The 17366-nt window shown below is 51.5% G+C and overlaps 1 protein-coding gene across 3 annotated transcripts in view; it reads left to right on the top strand.

Moving 5' to 3' along the window:
- Window positions 1-17366, top strand: part of Abr (ABR activator of RhoGEF and GTPase) — a 191907-nt gene that overhangs the window by 132422 nt on the left and 42119 nt on the right. For all 3 annotated transcript variants that reach the window (XM_077800377.1, XM_026388843.2, XM_026388844.2), the window contains 9 exons: window positions 504-611; window positions 3307-3367; window positions 8227-8279; window positions 8801-8941; window positions 10640-10761; window positions 12359-12524; window positions 15313-15435; window positions 15784-15859; window positions 16317-16421. In XM_077800377.1, the coding sequence (XP_077656503.1) occupies window positions 504-611; window positions 3307-3367; window positions 8227-8279; window positions 8801-8941; window positions 10640-10761; window positions 12359-12524; window positions 15313-15435; window positions 15784-15859; window positions 16317-16421 (955 nt within the window). The remainder of the gene's footprint in view (window positions 1-503; window positions 612-3306; window positions 3368-8226; window positions 8280-8800; window positions 8942-10639; window positions 10762-12358; window positions 12525-15312; window positions 15436-15783; window positions 15860-16316; window positions 16422-17366) is intronic.

The following is a 17366-nucleotide window of genomic DNA, read 5'->3' as shown; positions in this document are numbered from 1 at the left end:
GTGAGGCAGGAGACGGGGACTTGGGGGCCCCGTTAAATGCTGTGCCCCACACTCAGCATGGGGAGTGGGGAACTGAGCAGGCCACCTTGTCCACCCCCTTCCCCTGTCTCCCTGTGCTCCTGCTAATGACAGGATATGAAAGAGGACTGAGACCTTGAGGGGGCTTCAACCCTGAGATGGTGCTAGAGAAAGCCAAATGTTATGATGAGTCGAATTTCTGGCCTGCCAACAAAGGCCCTGCCCTGCTCTCCTCCCCCCAAGTACCCTCTTATTAACCTTATTGGCTGAGTCCGTTTCCATGGAAACTGTCAAGTTCAAAAGGATACTGTAATATGTTCATCCTGCCTTTCCTCGCATTCCCAGCGAGCCCTTTGGAGCTGAGTTAGAGGTTCCCAGTGCTGAGGGAGCTCCAGGAGCTCTGGTTAAGCTTTCATCCATTCATTAATCCTCCCCCAGCCCCCTGCCACCCTCCTCTCTCTCCACTCTCTGTCTCCTCCCTGCAGGCCAGCCAGCTTGGTGTGTACAAAGCATTTGTGGATAACTATAAAGTCGCTCTGGAGACAGCTGAGAAGTGCAGCCAGTCCAACAACCAGTTCCAGAAGATCTCAGAGGTAGGAAGTTCCCCCACACAACAACCCCGGGCAGCTCAGAACCTTCCAGCTTTTGTCTGTTTCCTCCCTGTTCTCCAGTCAGGGAAGCCGTTCCCCTCATGGGTCACGCTTAGCCTGATATTTGCTTTCTTACACCTGACATTTTTCCTCTTAATATAAAAATATCAATTGGTTTGATTTTTTTTTTTTTTTAATTCCATTTCGGGTTAGAGAGAGGAATAGAGAAGGCAAAAAAAGAAAAAAGAAAGGCAGTATTCTGCTATATGATGGTGACCTTGGGCAAGTCACTTCCTTTCTCTTGGCCTTTGTTTCCTCTCCTATGGAATGAGCTGTTTGGACTTGTGCACCTTGTCTCAAACTAGCAGGAGCATTATTCAAAATGCAGATCTCCAGGCACCTTTCCTGCAGCTTCTGATTTCAGAAGTCTTGGGGTGCAGCCCCACAGTTTACACTCTAACGAGCTCCTGGGTAACTTTTTACTACCAGGAAGATTCAAGACCTAGAAGCATGGCATTGCCTGCCGATGGCACTTCTCTCCAGAAAGTGGCAGGGAGGGGATCAGAATAGGATTCCCAGGATCTGCGGCCCAGTTTGTTCTTTATTCAAAAAAGACCCCAGAGACACCCCTTAACCACTGGCCTTGTAGAAAGCACCCAGTTCAAATTCAGGGCCAGGAAACCTCTTTCTGGGAGACAATATACTTTTATAGTTCTGGAAGTCCTACTAGAAAGTCCCCCTAGTCCCTTTGCTTTCCCAGTCTCACTTCTGATGGCAGAAAAGTTGGTGAGACATGGGATCATTTTCCTGAAACTACGGGGGCTATGGGTTATGCCCAGGTTTGGAATCAACCTAGAGGTCGCACAAGAGTTGGACAGATAGAGATGAAAATGTCAGCTCGGTTATTAGAAAAAGCCGGGTTGGAAGACGTGGCTTTGGATCCATAGCCACATGGGACTTGCTAATGCTTCACCTCTGAAAGTAAATGTATCTCTCTATTGAATCTATCAGGAATGGCAAGCCACAGGTTCCTCCCTTCTAATTCAGAGTACAGCGAGGGGAGGCCTGGGTTCCATTCCGTCTCCCAAACCCATGGGTCAATTGAGTTACCCTCTTCTCAGGAGGATGGAGTGACGGGTGGGGAAGTCCCTCTAAGTGAGGTCATGAGGTTAGAGAACTAGTGCTTCCCCTTAAGCTTCCAGCCCTCCCCAGAAACCAACTGAGCTCCCTGATCTGTGTTCAGAGTGTCCCTGACACAGCTACTTGGATGCCCTGGGCTGGCATGGTCCAGAGAGTGTCTAGAGAGTGTTGTTTCCCCCTTAGCCTGGACTTATTGCCTGTTCTCTGTGCATGGGCAGAACTCCCTGCACCCATGCTTAAACCCCTCTCAACGATGGCTTGTCCCAGAGGGCAGAGCCAGGCCCATGGCCCTTCGCCAGGTGGCTGTTCATCCTGACTCACTGGATGACGATGTTGCTTCCTGCTGGCGCTGCCACTTAATTACTGCAATTAGGCCTTTCTCCTCTGCAGCAGGAGTGATTTCATACCTCCAGGCTGCACTGGAGGGGGGGGTGTGATACAAAATTCCTTCAAGCTGGGAATCCAGGCATGGGGAGAGAGATGCAGCCTGGAGAAGCTGAGTTAGACACACACACACACACACACACACACACACACACACCAGGCACCCCCCAAGCTCAGTCCCTAGGGGTTTTCTCTGTCTAGAAACAGTTAGTATAGGAAATGAGCTCCTGCTGTCTGGGCATTTCCTTCCTCCAGGCAGAGCAGGCAGTATCACCAGGGTACCTGACCTTGGCCTCACCTCGCCCCTGCCTTCTCGGGACACTCCTTGCCCAGGCTCTGTGCCCTGAGCCTGCCAAATGGGGATTGCATTTCAGCTCCAATGGCAGGCTGCACTGTCCTGTTGGCAAGGGCTGGGGTCCCTCTCCCTCTAAAGCAGATAGGAAAGGTTTGGATCCCATAAACTGTCCCTGGAATCTCGTCTCCAGCACTCATTCCTGGGTTACTTGGCATGGGTGCCAGGAAGCCATTGTGGCTGTTCCTCTCTGCAGTCTTCTCTCGTGTCCCAGAACAGACGTGGGTGATGGGGAGTGTCGGGGGCTGGGGTGGTAGTGAGACCCTGCTGTATGGGGAGGGTGTAGCCTATGACCTTTAGCATCTCTGCCCCAGGCACTCCTCCTCCCTGCTCCCCCTGGGCAGGTGTGCAGACCCCTTCTCATCTCAGGGACATTCATACCCTAGGAGTTGACTGAATGCCCCAAGGATTGGCCTGGTGCTAGTCCATTCAAACTCTGGCTGCCCTGGGCCTGATATGTACACATCTCCGAGTAGTGTCTTCTGCAGGGGTCACTAGGGGGTGGGATCCATTCTCAGTCTCTGGGAGGCCCTAAGAATTGCCGGGGAGGGGCTTCATGGGAATGCTGAGGAATTCCCATTGCCTCAGCACATCCTACCAAATAGTCCTGATTCTGGTACCTAGACTGCCCTTTCTTGCCTACACCCCAGCAGCTGGACTCAGGAGGCTCCAGGGAATCTAGGTGGTGAGGCAGAGGTACCCCATGTCCTTGGGTCTCCTTTGTCTCCCTGCGTTTCAAAGCCCCTCTTCCTGCTATGCTCACAATGGGGGAGGGGGAGAGCTGGACAGATCAGGTAGTGATTCTTCTCCTCTTTCTGGCAGGAACTCAAAGTGAAAGGGCCCAAGGACTCCAAGGACAGCCACACATCAGTCACCATGGAAGGTACTTTGGAGAATAGGGCTGCTTTACGGTCACCTTCCTTTGTCTGGTTTTGCGAACTATGGGCTGTGTGTGAACACCAGGCCCTCCCTGCTTGTGTGTGAGAGTGTGTGTGTGTGTGTGTGTGTGTGTACATGCCCGTGCACCCGGGCTCGTCCTCATACACGCACATGAGGAATCCAGCCTCTCCTCCCCAGGCAGCGGGCCAGCTACAAACGTGCTCCTCCTTAGGATGCCAGCAGGCGCTGGGTCCCTCCTCCCTCCCCTCCCTCCTCCTGCCTCTCCACGCGCCTCCCGCCCTCCCTCTTGCTGGAGGAGCACTTGGAAGGAAGCGGCTGCTTGATTCTGGAGGCTGTGCAGCAGCAAGCCGGCAAGGTGGCCGAGTGGCCGGGCTGCTGAGGGGAGCCGGGAGCGATGGCTACACGCCCCTGCTACAGGAACAGAGGCTGCCATGGAAATTCTTCTCATCATTCGCTTCTGCTGTAACTGCACTTATGGTAACCCAGGCGCCTCTCCATGGGAGGCCGTGTGAATTAACCCACTGCGGGGGCGGAGGGTTGGCTGGAGTGGGCTTAAATGTGACCATCAGGATTGGGGGGGGGGGGCAGCAGAGAATGGAGGCTGGGCAAGTGATTGGACCTGTGTGCACAGCCCTGTGGCTTGTGGAGTTGAAGTCTGGGGACTGCTCAGGGCAGGGGGGCTTTGAAATGGAAGGGCCAGTCCGGAAGGGTCCAGGTTCCCCCACAAGGATCTGTGGGGAACTGGTGGCTAAATGCGTGCATGAGAGGCTTTGAGCAACTTCCTAAGGAAATGAAGTGGCAGGCTGTACCTGCAGGCAAGAGAACCCTGAGGCCAGGGAGAGGGTGGGCAGGGGCCTGGTGGACAGGGGCAGAGGGTGTGGACAGCAGTGCCTTGAACCAAGAGCGTGCCAGCCTGGGCTGGAGGGACAAGTTGGGAGTTTCTTTGTTTCCGGAGATAGGAGAGGAGGTTGAGCAGCCTGGGTATTGTGTGCTCTGTGCACATGCCGCCTTCTCTCAGGACGTGCTGGGGGAGCCGGGAGGGACTGGGTTCCTCCCAGGAGGTTTGTTGCTAGCCTCTGGAGACCCTGGAGCTGAGGTTCCCACACTCAGCACAGAAGGTCAGCTCTGGGAGAAGGGGGTGTGGCAGCTGCTTCTTTGTGAAGGTCACATACCCACCCCTTAATGAAAGGGACCCCAAGCATGTGTGGTGGGGGTAGGGTCCCAGGACAGACATGTGCTATCAGCCCAGCTGTTGCTCAGAGGAGGCCAAAGCCGGCCTAGGCAGGGAGGCGTCCAGAAGCAGGTGGGTCCCGCTCTCCAAGGCAAGGAGCACCTTAGAGATGACCTGAGCTACGTTGGGCAGGGTGTGAGGGGCAAGTGTGGCCTCCGGGCCAGCTGCTCTGGGCCCATGTGTGTCGGAGCAGCAGGTGGCTGGTTTTAGGACCTTCTTCCCTGCCACCAGGCATTTTTTGTCTGCGCTCTTCTCAATCACTTTGCTTTCCTATCTCCGTGGTAACCCAGTGCTCCTTGTTAAAGGCTGAACTAAAGGGGGGTGGTGCTGTTTGCTGGAGGAGAGATGATGGATGAGGTTTCCTGGGCTCTTTCCCCCAGGGGACGCTGTGCAGGACCCCCTCATCCTCACCTTCCTGGGCTGACCTGTGTTGAAGTCTGCTCATGACAGAAGCAGCCTCAGAGGCAGGCAGCCTTTCCAGCAGCCCCAGTGGACAGCTCTGAGCACTCTACTTTCAGGACAGAAGCTGTCCTGCCAGTCCCCTGCCTTTCAGCAGATTCTGACAGGCTGGGATCAAGAGGAGAGCAGGACTTGAAATTGGATTGTTCAGAGAGCGAGGGGACATTCTCTTTTTCGATCTGGCCTAGGAGTTGGTCAGGTCTTAGCTCTGCTTCCCTAAAAGAGAAAGGGGGTCAGTCCTTTCCTTCCTCTTCCCTCCACAAAGAAAGCTTCGTCTCTGTGAAACAGGCCCAGGACCTGGTTATCAGGGTTTCTTTGGTTCCTGCAAAGCCATCTTTGAAGTCAGCTTCAAAGTGGGGAATGAAGAATGAAGAAGCCAGCTCTTAAGGAGGGGGCTCACCCTAGTAACTAGGGGTCATCTTACCTACTCTTGGGAAATCTCTCTGAGAACCCTCCTGTCATTCAATTAGCTTTTACAGACGTTGCGCTCTCCTGAGGGAAAAAGACAGCTCACTATTAGAAGCGGTCTATTATTATTTATGGGCAAACTGAGATCCCAAACCCAGCTACTACTTAAGGCTTTGTGATTATGAGCAAATTACATGATCTCTCTGTGCCTCCGTTTTCTCATCTGTAAATTGGGGCCGATGAAAATTGCTTCCCCATTCGAATCACAGAAAGTTAAAGCACACCAAGCAGTTAACTCAGTACCATCTGGCAGAGCAAATTCCCAGCAAATAAAAGAGAGACCAGCATGTTCATGCCAGGGGTCTGATTATGGGGCAAGTGAAGGTGTTGTTTGCAAAAGTCCTGGGAGAGTCCAGGGAGAGGTTTTCTGGAATAGGGGGAGAGACAAGCATTGCAAGCTGTGGGATGGAGGGTATGCTGGGCCAGAGGGCATGATGAGGAGTAGGGACAGTGGGTACAGCACGGGGGGAAACCAGGCTCACCTACCAGAGCCGGGAAACAGGCAGGAGTTCCCGGGCCAAAGGGTGAGCTCCTCCCCCAGGGGATGCAGGCGTGCAGGGGCCACGGGAACACAAATACTGGGTTGCCCTTCCTCTCTGCATCTAACTGTGACTCCAGAGCCTCTTCCTGTCCCTCCTTCTCCATTTTTCCTCCCAGCTGTCCTCATCCCACTCGGCCAAAGCTGAGGCTGCAGGTCACATTCCACAGCCCCTGTCAGGTGGACCCTTGAGGTGACTACAAGCGTATTAATAACCCCTCTGAAACCCAACCCACCATTTGTACAGAAGCCTCTTCCTCCTGGGACTCGAGAGAGGCCTGGAGTAGCTGACAGTGCAGTATCAGCTTTCCCGGGGGCTGGAACTCAAGGGCCCACCCTGGCAGGTGTCTGCTGACCTTGTACTTCCTTGTGTGTCTCTGGGTTCTCTTCTGGTGATTCTCCCCCCTACCAACCCTGAAGATGGGCTGAGCCACAAGTAGGCGGGGGTGCCTTAAAGCAGCTTCAGAAGTGAGGCCCCCCTGAGCTGGTAACTGGGCTTTACCTCACTGCCCCAGGATACAACAAGCCTCCATCGCCCATGGAGAGGGCCTCCAGAAATTGCTAGATAAGAAAGGGCTACAAATCAGCCATAGAAAGTGTGTTTGCATAAAGCAGTGGCTTTCAACCATGACTGGGCATCAGAATCAGCAAAGGAGCTTTTTGAAAAGTGCTGCTCCCCTGTTTCGCCCGCAGAGACTTGGGTTTAGTTGATGGGGTGGGGGGTGGGCATCTGTTTCTTTTAAGAGCTCCCCCAGTGATTCTAATGGGCAGCCAGGCAAAGACTGCAGATAAGACTCTTGGCACACCGCTGAGACCGCATCTTCTCTGTCGCCAGCAGATTGTTCCCTGAAGTGTCTACTTAGCAATTCACAGGGTATTTATATCTAGGGCTTTTGGAGGGGACACATTGGTTTGGGGACTAGCGAGGGCATGAGTGGGATCTGGCACAACCTAGTCCTATGGGAAACCCAGTTGAGGTCCTTCCCAAACCAGCATCCTACCTCTTACTGCTCCTATGGCAGGAGACCAAAGGTCTCGCCCATGGACTGGGGCGTTTGGGTGCAGGACCGATGCTGAAACCACCATGTTGGGAGAAGCGGGGCACAGCTGCTCGTGAGAAGGATGTTTGGAAGTACTGGGCCACCAGCTGCTTCCTCCACCTGTCCCCACTAAATCCCAGCATTCTTCATGTGTTTGGGTCACAGATGGGTGTGGCTCATGGGGACCTGGCTGAGTTTGCATTTGCCCAACCTCTTGGGGACTGCCACAGGCAAGACCCCATCAAATCCCTTCAGGAAGTCTTTGCTCCTCAGGCTGCCACTGGCAGAGACTTGGTGCTGAGGTCTGGCCTGCCTCCTGGCCCCCCAGCCTTTCCCATTCTGCCTGGGAGTTCAAGGGCATGTAGAAAAGTCTTTCTTCATAAAGAAGAGGCCAGATGTGTGGGTCAGAGCAAAGCATGCTGCGCCCACTGGTGGGCCAGGCCTCTGACTGGAGGAGCATGAGAATGGAGAAGCTGCCTTTCCTGAAAAAACATTTCCTTTCCCCAGCCCAGAGTCCTGGAGTGTGCTGGACCTGAGGGGCTTGGCTAGGTGTAGGTGGGGGAGCATGCAGAGGAGCATCTGCTTTGAGCTGGACCAGGCCAGGAGGGTCTGGGAGATGACCCTCAAAGAAGTCATGTCTGGCCGGGTGCTGTGGCACACGCCTGTAATCCCAGCAGCTCGGGAGGCTGAGGCAGGAGGATCAAAAGTTCAAATCCAGCCTCAGCAACAGTGAGGCACTAAACAGCTCAGTGAGACCCTGTCTCTAAATACAAAATAGGGCTGGGGATATGGCTCAGTGGTTAAGTACCCCTGAGTTCAGTCTTCCTGTAACCCCCAAATAAAAAGAAGTCCTGTCTGATGGGCGGTGAGATGCAGAGGCAGAGGCGGTAAGGGAGCCGGGGCTGTGTGTCCGCCTGTTGCTGTGGCATGGCATGCCCTGGGACTGAGAGTGGATGGACAGGTTACTGCGGAATGCACTGGGGCTCCCTGCAAATGGGTGTTTGTATGGGGCAACAAGGTGGGTTGTGAGGTGAAGCCAGCTCCCATGTCTTAAGTTGTTCCTTATATGTCACCATTCTGTCTCCTTTCCCTGCCTTCCCCAACAGCTCTGCTCTACAAGCCCATTGACCGAGTTACTCGGAGTACCCTGGTCCTACACGTGAGTGTCAAGCCCCCTGAATGGCTAGGAAGGGGTTAGGAGTTTGGAGGGAGGGTGCTGGAGTCACTGAGAACAGCCCATTTGGGGAGCTGAGCAGAGGGTCCCTGGGCCTCAACTGCGCCTGCCTGGCCTGCAGTAACCATGCCAACGGGGCCAGGGCCTAAATATAGCTTGGCTACTAAGCTTGATATTTGGCCAAATGCTCCCTAGGAGGCAGGCACTTCTGGTCTTTGGTATTCTGGGAGCAGCTAGCTATGGGGTGGGTAGAGGGGTGTCTTTCAGCTGCTTGGTGAGATGAGGCTACAGTCATGATGCAGCAAGATTAATCGGAATCACTACCCTCACCCTGAGTGCTCCAACCCTAATTTTTAGTTCAGATTTTTAATAGGCATGACCAGATTAGAGTGTGGGTTCCTGAGTGCCCACCTCAGAATTCTTTTGGTGAGGATTAGGTACTACTCACTATTTTACAGAGCCCAGAATCATCCTTTTCAACTCACCCCGCCCCCTTCATTTCCCAGGATCTTCTGAAGCACACACCTGTGGACCACCCAGACTACCCACTGTTACAGGATGCCCTCCGCATCTCTCAGAACTTCCTGTCCAGCATCAATGAAGACATTGACCCCCGCCGGACTGCAGTCACTACTCCCAAGGGGGAGGTGAGCTCAAGACCCTGCCTGGCCTCACACCTAGGCTGAGGAGCAGGCATTTGACCAAATGCCCCTGCTCTCTTTCATACATGCATGTCACTATCAAGTGTCCTGTACCTCTCTACCCCTTGTCTCTGGTTGCCAGCCAAGGTGAGGTCTGCAGTCTTTGCTTGCCACCATTACCTGTAGCATTTCAGACCTTGGTCTAAATAGCATTAAGTCCAGTGTCTCATTAATCCCCAGGATAACCCAGGGAGGCAGAAGCGGAAATTGAAACCTGGAGAGTCTCTCCAGGTCTGGCATGAGGTCCCTCAGCCATTAGGGTCAGAACAGGATTGAAGCTATCTGGCTATAAGCCTCTAGCATTGTGCCCCATACCAGAGAAGGGGCCCTCCAGGTGCAAACAACCCCTCTGGTATGCTGCTCTCCCTGGAGGGTTAAGGAACAGAAACTGTGAGCAGCTTCAGCTCGGCCTGCACAGCAGGTAGGCTGGAGCTGGGGATGAGCTGACAACTGAACACCCTGGCCTCAATGATTTCTGAGATCGCCCAGGCTGCTGAGATGCTCCCTGTGAGTGCCTAGATTGGCACAGCAGCTCTCCTGGGGACCCTTCTTGATGGAAAGGTAGCCCAGTGAGGGGAAGCAATGTGAAGAATCGGAGGGACAGTGACCCTCATGGGTCAGCATCCTGGCCTAGATACCGTGCTTCCTGTCCAATAGAGGTAATTAAGTGGCATTTAGGAGTGAAGGCTGACTGGGTTTATGCTCCTTTGTTACATTTATGAGCCTCCAGTGTCTCCTGGGAAGAGAAGTAATGAGGGACAGGGTCTGGAGCATGACTAACGGGGCATGGAACTATCTCTGTGTGCAGTTCCCAGCCCTGGTTTGCAACGCCCCAGAATATCTGAGTTTGTTGTACTCTGGGGATAGCTCAGAAATCTCCAGATTGCTTAGAGCACCATCAATTTCAGGTCGTCTTAATTGTATCCTTTCAACATGTTCACCCACATCTTGCAGCATATGTAGGTCACACGGTGTGTCGTGCACATGAGGGAGGCTGGGCTAGGATGCGACAGCTCCAGAGAAGCCCACTGGCTCTGAGGATGAGAGGGAGGAAACTCCAAGAGGTGACTCTAGGACTGCTACAGCCCCACTGAGGGAAACCCAGCATCTCCCATCCACGAGGGGAGATTCATGAATCCACTGAGAAGTAGTGGAAACAGGCCTGAGTGGTCTGCAGGTCAGGGTTGAACTGAAAATAGATCAACTTCTCAGACTCAATTAGGAGGCTCTTTGAGGATGAAGGATGTTCTCGGCTCAGGCTAGAGAAACCAGGTCATTCTGAACTAGGGTCCATCCTAGTTGAGAGCTGTGGGGAAGCCACCATTTGTCAATCACGTTCTAAGTGCCAGGCACCATGCTATTTCCTATGCACCATCTTGATTTATCAGGTAGATAACATTCTCCTCCTGGTACAGCGATAAATCTGAGATATGGGAAGCCAGGGAGCTTGCTTGGGGTCACAGCTGAGAAGTGGCAAAATCTGGGGTTCAAGCTCAGGATTCCAAAGCCAGTGCTCTTAACCACTAGGTAATACAGCCCTTCCTTTCTGCCCTCCCTAGCAGGGCCATGTCCCCAGTGCAGCCTGGGCCCTCAGCTGTATCCACCTCTGAGCAGGCTGGGGGTGGGGGGTGCCATCTCCTTCAGACGCGGCAGCTGGTGAAGGACGGCTTCCTGGTGGAAATGTCGGAGAGCTCCCGGAAGCTGCGGCATGTCTTCCTCTTTACAGATGTCCTGCTGTGCGCCAAGCTGAAGAAGACCTCTGCAGGGTGAGTGTGCGGAAGGGGGTCCAGGGTCACAGTGGGGGGAACCAGACACTTGGCTCTTGTAGAGCCCTCAGCAACCTTGGGTAATCTGTGTGTTTTTTTTTCTTTATAAAAAGTATATTAATTAATTTTATTTCACTACAGAGCCTTTTTCTAAAAATTATGCTTTAAATTATAAAGATAATATAAGGACATATAGAAAAGAGCTGTCAGGCCCACAAACATAAGCCCCTGTCTCCTGCAGCTATATTTCCTTCCCAGTTTTTTAAATATCATTATGTTTTGTTTTTTTTCTTTCATATAATTGTAATCAGAGTGAATGCCCAATTTGGGGCTCTGCTTCATCTATTTCACGTCATAAGCATTTTCCCCGTTGCTGCCTGATTTTCATAATCATCATTATACTTTCCTGTATGATGTTACAAGTGGATATGCCATAATTTACTTAAGCCTTCTCCTTTTATTAGACATCTCTAAATTTTTTGCTAACTGCAATTCTGTGAATATTCATTAAATCTGCCACTATTTATCGAGGGCTTATGCCATGCCAGGTGCTGTGACAAATGCTTTGAATACATGATTTCTGATCTTCCCAACAATGCCACAAAATGTTTATTATTATTCCCGTCTCACAGATGAAAATCCTAGAGAAGGTTACTAAGTTGCCCAAGATCACTAGAAGTGGAGGAGATGGGATTTGAACCCTAATCTAAACTAAAAACTCCATTCTACCTCCATCTCAGTAGTGTGGGTCTGCACCGGGCCTTGAGCAGGAAAGGTTCTTCAGTATTTATCCACATATTCATCCACCTGCATTTACGTATCACCTACTATGTGCCAAGTACACTGCTGTGCAGTATAGAGGCAGATAAGCCATGTGCTCACTGCAGCAATCAGGAACTGGAATGAGAGGTACAAATCTAAAGTTCTGGAGTAAGTCAGAGAAGGAAAGATCTTCATGAGCTTCAATAAAGGGCATGACTCCCTGGAACTAGATCACCTTCGAGATAGTTCTAAAGCAGAGATGGCAATAATCAGCATATGTACCTCTGCCTGAGTCCTTTGCCCATTGCAGACATTATGAATCAACCATGTTGCTCTTTCTCACTAGGCTTGGATGTAGCTTTATAATCTTTAATCCAGTACCCTGTGTGACCTCCTGTTAATCAGAGTTGGCATCTAGAATAACATCTTGGTATCCGACATCTACCCTAAAGGAAAATGACTTTGAGCCTAAGGCTAGATGGGCTAGAAGGGAGAGAAGCGTATTGGATGGGGAATAGGAAAGTATAAATCTAATCAACAAGGCTTTTGTTTTTCTTAATAAACAAGTGACTTGGGATATTTAAAAACACCAGCCCTACTGGATCTGAAGACTCGACAAAGTGAGGAGCCCTCACTGCTTGGCCGACCCCAGACCTGACTGCCGCTGGTCGATGTGTGTGTTTCCTGATCTAGCTCCTCCGGCTGCGATCATTCTTACCTCTGCAGAGTTCTCAGTAGATCCCGCTTGGGTCATTTTTTGGTTCTGGGCCCAGTGGTTCAGGACTGAAGAGCCAGCTTCCCTGTGGCTCACGTCTCCCTCTGGGCTTGTTTGCAGGAAGCACCAGCAGTATGACTGTAAGTGGTACATCCCCCTGGCCGACTTAGTGTTCCCATCCCCCGAGGAGTCCGAGGCCAGCCCCCACGTGCACCCCTTCCCAGACCATGAGCTAGAGGACATGAAAATGAAGATCTCTGCCCTCAAGAGTGAAATCCAGAAGGAGGTGAGGAGCACCTGGCAGCTGAGCCTTGGGACCATTTTGACTGGGTCCCTTTGAGCTAGGGGTGCTGGGGATGGGGGACAGAGAGGGGCAGTTGTGAGGTTTGAGGATCTGCTAAGGGAGGCAGGACACAAGAGTTGGAGCCCTCTATGTCTGTGATAAGAGAAAGCCCCAGACTAAGGCAGATCAGCTCTGAGCAGATAGTGGGAAGGCCAAGGAGTGAGTGCTCAGAATTTAGTGAAGGGAAGAAAAGAAGGGCTTCTTAAGGAAAAGCAGGATTTATGTAAAAGAAAAGGCCTGGGAGATCTCTTAAGGACTGACAGATCCAGTAGGCAAATAAACAGGGAGAGAAGGGACCTCAATGCCACAATTAACATGTTTGGTCTAAAAATGCATAGAAGCTTGTGCCTTGACAGAGTGCTGAGATTCTTGTCACATATGGCACATTCATAAATATTTATCCTATATTAAGTCACAAGAGCTGGGTGTGTTGTGCACAACCATAATCCCAGCAACTCAGGAGGCTGAGGCAAGAAGATAACAATTTTGAGGTCAATCTCAGCAATTTAGCAAGGCCCTTAGCAACTTAGAGACCCTACCTCAAATAAAAAGGGCCTGAGAATGTGGCTCAGTGGTAAAGTACCCCAGATTCAATACACACACACACACACACACACACACACACACACACACACACAATTAAGCCACAAGGGAAATTTCAATTTAAAAACAATAGCCTACAGGTAACACCCATAGACCACATTGCTGTAAAATTTGAAGTCAAAGGCTAGAATATTAGTTGAATGACTGGAAAGTTAAAACTTTTAATTTACAGAATCAAAAAAAGAAACTCTGCACTATTTAGAACAACACGAAAATGGGAGTTGCACATGTTAAAACCCAGAGGATACAACCAAAGCACTGTTTAGAGGGAAATGCATAGCCTTAAATTCTTACATTTGAAAACAGTGGCTAGAGGAAAGGACATTGATGGAGGCTTCCCAATGACCAGAAGGTAGGGCATGGAGTGCTTTGGTTGGCCTGGTCTCTTCCTCCTCCATCCAGGCTTGGCTTACACCTCGCCTCCTCTGGAAAGCCTCCTCCAGTGTCCATTCACCATAATCCGGGTTAGGTGCCCTGCTCCCAGTCCTGGCTGGTTTTGCTTGACTGGTGTTGACTATAACAGCTTGGTCAGCTTTATTTCTTCCTCCCTAAAATTTGAACACCAGTAAGTGGGTTGTTTTCTCTAGTTCTGTGCCCCTAGTACTTAGCATGTAGTCAGTAGGTGCTTCATGTATTAACTGTTGATGAATAAGTAACCAAATGACCTCTAAGGGTCCTTTCAACTCAGAATCTCTCTCTTTGAACAGGGAAAAGAAGACCACAGTTATAGGGGTATTTGGGACAGGGGAGTGTGCTAGGATTGAAGGCAATGGGGTACATCTGGCCAGCACAGGTGTCCTCCTCCGTCAGGGCTGGGCCCCAGCCTGCTGCAGTGACACCTCCTTCCCCATCTGCTGCTGCCCATCATCTCCACTCCAGGGGCAGCCTGCATGCATGTTTCTTCCCAGGCCCGGGGGCTGGCAGGTCTTATGCCTTCCTCCTGCCTAAAGTGTGCAGACGTAGGCTTTTGCTCAGTCAAGCCCATGCCTACTGAGCCCCACTAGCTACAAGGAGCATCCCAGACACCTAGCAGAGCTTTTCATCCAGTGGAGAAGGCAGCTCTGCAAAATGTACACGGACACATGCGCGTGTGTATATAGATATATTTTTAGAGGTATATATGTAAAGATACAAGTATACTTATGCATTTTATTATGTTTTTCCCCCAGTGCTGGGACTTGTACCCAAGGGTGCTCAAAAACTGAGATCCACCCCCAGCCCTTTTTATTTTTATTTTGAGACAGAATCTCACTAAGTTGCTGTGTCTGGCCTTGAACTTGCTGTCCTCCTGCCTCAGCCTCCCAAGCCACTGGGATTACAGGCATGTGCCACCTCGTATGACATGGCTGAGGTTTTTAAAGCAGAGTGTCTCTATTGTACCCAGGATTTAATTTATAGAGGTGATCAAAAAACAATGCAGGGCTGGGGTTGTGGCTCAGTAGTGGAGCACCTGCCTGGCACGTATGAGGCCCTGGGTTTGATTCTCAGCACTGCATATATTTTGTAAATAAATAAAATAAAGGTCCATTGACAACTAAAAGAATATTAAAAGAAAAAAAATTTTAAAACAATGCAGAGAGTCTAATGCCCCTGAGATATTTTTATTACTTACAATTCCCTAGAGAAGGGGTCTACCACACTACACAGGGGGAGGCCTCAGGGTCATCAGGAGGCAGAATCGGAAAACACGGGTCACCGTGCCACCGCATTATTTAGGTTTCTGTGGAAGAAGGAGGGCAGGGTGGGGGGACAACTTAGCATTGCCGACTTCAAATTACGTGGGGGGGCTCGGGCCTTAGGGTGGTCTCTAGTCCCTGACCTTGATAATTTAGGACAGAGGAAGTACTGGCTTGATGGGTGAGAGGCCTTTGAGGGGTGGCTGGGGATTTGGATTCTGGTGGTTGGTTTGGGGGAGTCATCTACGACCTTAGGAGTTGGCCAGCCCTGGGAGGAGTGGCTTCTCCTCACCTAGCTAGGCCCCCCGAGCTGCCAAAGCACCATAAAATATAGAAAAAAAATTTAAAAATCATGATTAATACATGGAGGGGGGGGATGTTGTGCTTAGAGCTGCTGAGTGTGTAGTGGGGACTGAGCGTGAGGGAAACCATCTGTGCTTCGTCCCCTACAGAAAGCCAACAAAGGGCAGAGCCGGGCCATCGAGCGCCTCAAAAAGAAGATGTTTGAGAATGAGTTCTTACTGCTGCTCAATTCCCCCACAATCCCGTTTCGGATCCACAATCGGAATGGAAAGGTCAGGAAGGGTGGAGTTGGGACAGAGATAGCCCCTTTTCTTGGTCCAGGGCAGCCCACTCTCCATGGCTCCTGGGCCCCCCCCACTTTCCAATGAGGCTGCCGTGGTTCCAGCCCCGAACACTCTCTCCTACTGGTGTGGAACCAGTGCCCTCTGCTGGCCACCAATAGCACTGTCATTCCCGTCACCTGGCTTCCCAGAAAGGAGCACCCCCCACCCCCCCCACCTCCCAGCTGCCTCCTCTAAGCTCAGGGGTGTGTGGGCAAAGAGCTTGACTGGGAGCCCCAGAATCTGGGAATATGCTTGGCCTGACTATGGTCACCCCACTGAATTCTCATCTCTCTTCAGAGCTACTTGTTCTTACTATCCTCGGACTACGAGAGGTCAGAGTGGAGAGAAGCAATCCAGAAACTACAGAAGAAGGGTAAAGTCCTGTCCTGCTCTGTGTTCGCATTTCCAAACATTTTCATGTCATGTAGCTCTTCTTCAGTCCTCAGAGCCATCCTGTAAGATGCCAGGAGATTTGGCACTTAATTCATGTTTCTGATCAACGGAAGCCCAAAGAATTCAAGCGATTCACTTAAGGCATACGATGAGTTGGTGATAGACCTGGACCCAGAGCTCAGGGTTCTGCCATTCTCACTTGCGCTTGCCCTTACTCTTATACACACATACCTGAGCCTCTTCCCTTAGATTCTCCTAGGGCCTCTGACAGCACTCCGAACTGGGCCCATGTGAATGTCTCCAAGTCTTTACCTCCCCAGGACCAACTCCACCCCTAGAACTAAGCTGTTTGTTTTCCCGTGGCAGCCCCCAAGGAAGAGCAGCAGGTCCTAGTGAACCTGTGCTGATGCCCCTTCCTCCCTTGCTTCCTCTTGCAGATCTCCAGGCCTTCGTCCTGAGCTCAGTGGAGCTCCAGGTACTCACGGGATCCTGTTTCAAGCTTAGGACTGTACACAACATTCCTGTCACCAGCAATAAAGATGGTAAGATCTGGAACCTGAGGTGGTCCAAATAGCAGGTGCAAGTCCCCAGGGCATTGCTGTGTCCTTCTGTAAGGACCATGGCTACCGATGTCTGATCTCCGGTTAACTCTGCTGGGGCGATTCTATTGCTAGGTACCTAGAGATCTTAAATGGGGGTTACTCTCTATGGAGCCCCCAGGTCCTCCTCAGCCCTCTCAGTTGTGAGAGAAGGATCTGGCACCCTGGGGCACTGGGATGGCGTGGCGTTTCTGAGACCGTCCCGTAGTGGAAGCCAAAGGCTGAAGCCCGAGGGGTGGGGGGACGATGATGGACGGAGAGGGTAGTATATGAGAAATAAGCCCAGAAGTTTCCAGGGTCTGGATCTTGGAAGGCCTTAAATGCTAATCAAGGGAGTTCAGATGTCATGCAAACGGGGTCGGGGGTGGGGGGGGGGACCTGGGGGGAGGTTTTTGAGCAGAGACAAGTGCTCTCAAGGTTGGAAACTGGCCCAAAGCAGGTGGGTTCTGGCTGCCCATGGTTCTGGGAAAGCGTTCACTCTCTGAAAGTGGTTTTGAGGGCCAGCTTCTCTTGGTCTATTTGGATCAACTAGGGACCCCTGTGTCCCAAGCAGGGGTCAGAACTGAGCCTTCCCTCTTCCATTACCAGAGTGACTGATCAAATTAGTTTTTCCTTTGAAAGGTTAAACTAGGAGGGCGGCCATGGAGTAAGCAGGATTTGGAGGAAGGGAAAGTAGCCCTGGGGAATAGTATTATATATCTGGCCCACGGGTGTGGGTTTGGGCTGAGCCCAGGGGGAAACAGCCTGGCACTGAGACCTGGTGCAGCTCGGGTTGGAGGAAGCAATGGGATTTGCAAACTCTTTAGCCAACCACCAGGTGGTGCTGTCAGACCACCTGGCTGCATCTCCCTGGGTCAGCAGCTTTTCCACCAGTCTGGGACAGAGTTG

Source organism: Urocitellus parryii, chromosome 7 (genome assembly GCF_045843805.1).
Source record: "Urocitellus parryii isolate mUroPar1 chromosome 7, mUroPar1.hap1, whole genome shotgun sequence".
Lineage (NCBI taxonomy): Eukaryota > Metazoa > Chordata > Mammalia > Rodentia > Sciuridae > Urocitellus > Urocitellus parryii.
The sequence above is the reverse complement of the archived record's forward strand: the minus strand, read 5'-3'. Positions and strand labels throughout refer to the sequence as shown.